This window comes from Sarcophilus harrisii, chromosome X, assembly GCF_902635505.1.
Source record: "Sarcophilus harrisii chromosome X, mSarHar1.11, whole genome shotgun sequence".
NCBI classification, from domain to species: Eukaryota; Metazoa; Chordata; class Mammalia; order Dasyuromorphia; family Dasyuridae; genus Sarcophilus; species Sarcophilus harrisii.
The window spans coordinates 67,227,949-67,234,322 of NC_045432.1; the positions used below are offsets into that span (position 1 = coordinate 67,227,949).

A 6,374-nucleotide genomic window follows, 5' to 3' on the forward strand; every position below is an offset into this window, starting at 1 on the left:
AAATATTATTTAATAAGTTGTAAATAATACAAAAGGAACAAAACCCAGAAATCCCCACTTTATAACCTTTGTTCTAAACCATATAAAAGTAGTATCAGAAACACCTGCCTTGTATCTTTTGTTGCAAAGAGTACAAAAGAACAGTAATGGCAATATCCTCCATTAATTTTTTCCCAAGCAATACAAAATAATTATTTAACCACATTTTGTTCACAAAACAAAGGGAACCAGAATCAGAAATACTCCATTATCTCTTGGTGTTTCAAACCATGCAAAAAGAACAAAAATTAAAAAAAAAATATTTAGTCTTCTAAATACTACAAAAAAGAACACTTGTTATAAGTATCCAACTTACACCTTGTTCCAAACTATTTAAAAGGAAAAAATAAGAGAAATGCCCCCCAATTACCCAATAATGCCCCAAACAATACAGAAGGAACAAATATCAGAAATACCTCTTTGCTTCTGCCTTTTGTTCCAAAGTCTGTATAGGGGAAAAAACCCCAGAAATACCTCTCCCTTTTTAATCTTTTGTCCCAAAGACTACTTAAGGAACAAATAAGAGAAATACCCCTCCATTACCTTTTGTTCCAAAGTCTTTATGGGGAAAAAAAAAAAAAAAAAAAAAAAACCTCTACATTTTTATCTTTTGTTAGAAAGACTAAGAAACAAATCCCAGAAACACCATTATCTTTTACCTTTTGTTTCAAAGTCTACATATGAAAAAAAAATCAGAAACACCTCTACTTTTTTACCTTTTGTTCCAATGACTAATATGGAACAAATATCACAAATACCCTTTTTTTTTTACTTTCTTCTCCAAAATATCTAAGTAACTAAGATCTTTTTTGTGTGTGTATGCAAGAAAACACACTGAATGTTTACCATGTTTTTACTGAGACTTAAGTATGAGAAGGCTCTGCTTCAGCATTCTGAATATACTCAGGAGAAGCAAGCTCATAATCATCGGAATTAAACAGAGCTTCATGATTTCTTGCCAAATAGTTTACAAAATCATGCAAATACCTTAGCAATAAATTGGTACTATGAGCATCAAAGAACGTATAGGACAGCATATCTCCAATTTTTACAAATAATCGCAGCAGATGCGGTGCTCCGTAGATCTGGGACACCGGGACACCACGTTTGCTGGCTGAGATGGCAGCATACTGTGGTTTCTCAAATTTATACAACAGATGAGTGCCTAGCATGAAATTGAAATATGCTTTAATACCGGCTACAACTTCAGGAACAGCATAGATCTTATCTTCTGAGTTGGCATTAGACCTTTCGTAACGTTCGTAGTCCTGCAGAATTGACTCCACTGTCTTCTGGGCCGGGAGATGAAATAACTTCTTTTGGTCAGTGATCAAGTTCCAGTCTTGCACAAGCCATGGTTTCAGTTCTGCCGGGATAGTGATTTTAAAGTCCGTTTTTTTCACATATGCTCTTCGCTGTTGCCCGGCTCGTGGTCTGCACTGCTCTGACTGGCTGCTACAGCACCCTTCTCTGGTGCCGGCACCTCTGCTTACAGAACACTCATGCTGGTTTCTTCTGTACACCTGTGTGGACGCTGAAGGGCCTTCACCACTATTTGCGGTGAGATTTCTCCGTGGACCCCTCGAAGGCCTCTTCCCCAAAGCTGTCCCTGCCTCTTTCCCTTTCACTGATTTCAGTTGACTAGCTTGAAAAAGTTCTTTCTGCTTCTGCAGATTGGTTTCTGAATATTTAAGTAATCTGCTTTCTGGAACCCACTCGTCATCCCATCCTGCAGGGGTCTGAAGAGGGTCTTCAGAGGCAAAGTCATCATCTTCAGTATCAGCCCTCACCTTGTCTTTTCCCTTGCGCTTTCCCTTGGCCTTCCCCTTTCCCTTCCCCCCGAATGACTCTTTTCCGGCCTCACTGGCCTCACTGGCCTCAGTGATTTCCCCGGTTTCTGGGGATTTGTGGCACTTGCTGGCTTGAACGGCCTTGGTGGCTTTCTGGGACTCCTGGCTTTTAGAATCCTTCAGATGATCCCCAGCCTCGGCAGCTTTGTGGACCTCTGGAGTTTTGGGGGTTTCGCGGGCTGTGGCAGCTTCTCGGGACTCACGGATCAGACGGGCCAACCGAGTTTCACGAACTTCTGTGGTCTGATCAGGTGTGCGGCTTTTACGAGCTTTCCGGGTCGGGCGCACCTTGTCGGTTTCAGGCGAGGCTTTGGCGGCTTCTTGGGCTTCTCGGATTGCGCGGGCCCTTCGAGTTTCACGGACCTCGGTGGCTTTGTGAGTCTTGGGAGTTTCATCAAAGGTCTTGGTGACTTCTTGGCTCTGAGTGTCTTTGGCGGCTTCCCGGGCCTTGGTAGATTTCCGACCTTTACGGATTGTGCGGGTGCTGTGAGTTTCGAGGACTTTGGTAGATTCCTTGGCGGCCTCACGGGCCTTGGCGTCTTGGGTCACACTGGTTTCGTCAGCTTCTGTGAATTTGGGTGTCTGGCTAGTTGCGCTGTGACTGGTGGCTTCGTTGCAGGCTTTGGCGGCTCCCCGGGACCTACGTGCACGGCCCCCCCTACGGCTTGCGGGGGTCTTGGAGACTCCAGGGCTCTCCTTGGCTGCATGAGGCCCGGTGCTTTGATCTTTGTCTTTAATGGCTTCGTCACCTGTTTTGGCTGCATCTGCGGCTTCGAGGGCCCGGGCTTCCGCCTCTTCGCGAGCTTCCGCCGCTTCGTGAGCTGCGAAGGCTTCGCGGGCCTGGACTTCGGCAATTTCGCGGGCCCGGGCTTCGGCGGCTTGGCGGGCCCGGGCTTCGGCGGCTTGGCGGGCCCGGGCTTCGGCGGCTTCGCGGACCCGGGCTTGCGCGGCTTCGCGGATCCGGGCTTGAGCGGCTTCGAGGGCCCGGGCTTGCGCGGCTTCGAGGACCCGGGCTTCTGCGGCTTCGCAGGCCCGGGCTTCTGCGGCTTCCCGGGCCCGGGCTTCGGCGGCTTCGCGAATCCGGGCTTCGGTGGCTTCGCGGACCCGGGCTTTGGCGGCTTCGATGGCCCGGGCGGCGGCTTCACGGGCCCGGGCGGCGGCTTCGGTGGCATGGGCTTCGGCGGCTTCACGGGCTTGGGTGGCTGCGGCAACATCACGGATTCGGGCGGCTTCACGGGACTGGGCGGCTGCAGCGGCATCTCGGGCTCGGGCGGCTTCACAGGCACGGGCAGCTGCAACATCACGGGCCCAGGAGGCTTCACGGGCCCGGGCAATTGCAATTTCATGGCCGTGGGTGACTGCAACTTCACAGGCATGGCTGATTATGGCATCGCGGGTTCGGGCGGCTTCGAGGGCCCTGGCGGCGGTGACTTCACAGAGTCGCATGGCTTCACGGGCCAGGACAGCTGCGGCATCGCGCGCCCGAAAGGCTGAGGCTTCACAGGCGCGGGCGGTTTCACGAGCTCGAATGGCTTCACGGGCTCGGGCGGCTTCACGGGTTGGGCTGTCTTCTGGGGCCTGCATGGCTTCAGCTTCACGGGTTCTGGCGGCTTCACGGGCACGGGCGTCTGCAACATCAAGGCCCCAAGTGGCTGCGGCATCACGGACCGGGGCGGCTGCGGCATCACGGACCGGGGCGGCTGCGGCATCACGGACCGGGGCGGCTGCGGCATCACGGACCGGGGCGGCTGCGGCATCACCGGCACTGGCGGCTGCGCCATCATGGGCACGGGTGGCTGCGGCATCACGGGCACGGGCGGCTGCACAGGCGGCTGCGGCATCACGGGTCTGGACGGCTGCGGCATCAAGGGCCTGGGCGGCTGCCGCATCAAGGGTCTTGGTGGCTGCGGCATCACGGGCCTGGGTGGCGGCATCAAGGAGCAACGGAGCTCCCCAGATCTCTGTATCATACTCACGGAGCTCGGTGGCAGCGTCGCTGGTCTCGGCAGTAGCGTCACTGGTCTCGGCAGTGGCATCGCTGGCCTCTGCGACTTTGCGGGCCTGGGGGGCTTCGCGGGCCTGGGCGGCTTCGCGGGCTCTGCGGGTTGCACGAGCTCTACGGCTTTCCCGAACCTTTGGGGGCTCCGTGGGTTTGGGAGTTGCCTCAGCGGCTTTATCGGGGCCCCGGCTGGCTGTATTTATCTCACAGATAACACGGACCTTACTGGATTCATAGACCTCACTGCTTTCAGAGACCGAACTGGTTTCACTGCTTTCACTAGCCTTGGGTAACCCTGGGACTTCACTCATCTTCCCTGGCTCCTGGGCCTTATTGGCCTCGCCGGCTTTTTCGGGCCCCTGGGCTTTGGTCTCGTTCGGCTTTCCAGACCCCTGAGCTTGCACAGGGTCATTTCCCTCGTTGGGGTAGCGAACGAGGTACTTGACTTTCCTGTACTTGGCAGACACTTTGACACATTCTGCCTCGTAAAGAAGGGGCCCTCGGAAACACAATACTCGCTCCCCAACCTCAAACTGGGGCTTCCTGGGGCGCTTCTTGGGGTCTTTCTTGGGTGCCATGACTCCCGTAGCGAGCTGGAGCTCGCACCCGCCTCACCGCCTCTACCGCTACCGGCACACGCGGCCCGGGCACTGCCGCCTCCCTCGGGCCCTGAACCCCAACAGTACCTTCCACTCGGTTGCCTCCTAGTCTCAGTTCAGAGTGGGGCTCCGACACGCTTACTAGGCACAGCCGACTAGCAGGTGCACTAGCTAAGGCGTCAGCTCCGCCAAAGAGTATCAGCTCCCGCCGAAGAGTGTCAGCTCCCCCCGAAAGAGTGCAACTAGAGCCCGGGACGGGGGGTCTATTTATGCTTTTTTACCAACCAATGGCCAGGCATCACATCAACCACCAATAGGAGTCGGGTTTGTCCGCAATCCGGTCGTCCTTTTGCTATTCCAGCCAACGGCCGGATGGCACAGCTCAGTGGTCTAACCAATAGCCGGGTTATCTTAGTTGCCGCCGATAGTAGTTACTCCAGCCAATTGAGTGCAGTCTTAGCTTCCCGCCAAGGGCTGCAACTTGAGCTAGTTGGCTTTGGGCCAAGGCGGGATGCTTATGGAAATCGGTGCTTGGGCTTGCTGGGGCCATATGACCCTGACTTCTGCACTGTTTAAAATAATTTGGATTCGTTGCCATTAAGCAAACGATCTTGTGTACCGAAGGGTGCTATCTGGACGAATGTAATAATGTCTAAGTGATCACAGTTACACATGCAGGGCCACAAATTACCAAACTGATTAGTTTCCCGGACTAGCCCCCCACAAACTGTGCACTACTGTTCTTCTGCATGCATGCTTTCTTGTGCTTTTGTGCAAATGAGCTGCATGCATGCAGGAATGCTCATGGCCATTGCGGTGCATGCAGGAATGCTCGTGTGCATTGAGGTGCATGCATCTTTGTGTGGGTCATGCGTGTCTAGATATGTATACACAGGGGGAGTTGAATTCATACATAGATGGTGTGTACACATGCAAATAGGAGATTCTCAAGAGGACAGTTGACTTGGTGCCATAATGGAGATATGGATAGCCAACCTGGAGGATGGCACATTTTTCTATAGCTTAGATTTAGGGCAAGAAAAGACCTTAAAGACCAAGTAGGTCCGACCGGGCCGGGGGACTGAGCGCACACAAGCATACCCGGGAAAAAGGTGAACTCTCTCATTTGACTCACCATGTGTGCTATGTACCGAAAAGCTTAGGGAAGTTTGAAAAGTGAAATTTCTGGCGACTGTGTGAGGGTGGGAGAGTATTTGGGGTTAAGTGATTCGTCCAGGGTCACACACATAATAAGTATTAAACGTCTCATTTCGGATTTCAGCTCAAGTTCTGTCACCAAGGCGGGCGGGTTATCGCAGGCACCAATAACTGCACCCTGAAGTTTTCAAAACTGAAGTTCAAATCTGGCCTTGCTAACTTACTAGTTGGATATATCTGGCATAGTCAGGTAACTTCTCTTTGCCTCAGTTTCCTCATCTGTAAAATAATAATAAAAATACTCGAACTTGACTCCCAGGCTTACCACGGGGATCCAAATGAGATAATATAAAGTGAAAGCCCAGTGCCTAGGACGTGATCAACACGATATAAATGTTAGTTCCTGTTATTCTCCAACCAATATTTGAAAAAATAATGAACTATTTGCAAGTTTTCTAAACTGATTATCATGAGTATAAATTTAGTGAGAATATATATTTTTTGCCATTACTTTTATTGGATTTGATTATTTCAGTATTGGTTTATTTTATCTTTGTTTCATCCTTTTCAGTGTCTGTCTTGGCATGTTTTATAATGGACATTATAGATTTTTACTGCATTGCTCCTCATAATCATATGTAGCAAAACATCTAAAGGTACATAAGTTCTTCTTGCCAAAAATATATTTTATCTGGAAGACTCTTAAGTTTACATATTTTAAAAATTGAC

General features: G+C 51.0%; 1 protein-coding gene across 1 annotated transcript; it reads right to left on the bottom strand.

Moving 5' to 3' along the window:
- Nucleotides 1-636: 636 nt before the first annotated feature.
- LOC116420363 (axoneme-associated protein mst101(2)-like) lies at nt 637-4,707 on the bottom strand. Its single transcript, XM_031945071.1, has one exon. It carries the CDS (start codon nt 4,464-4,466, stop codon nt 903-905), a length of 3,564 nt encoding a protein of 1,187 aa, XP_031800931.1. The 5' UTR covers nt 4,467-4,707; the 3' UTR covers nt 637-902.
- Nucleotides 4,708-6,374: the final 1,667 nt, after the last annotated feature.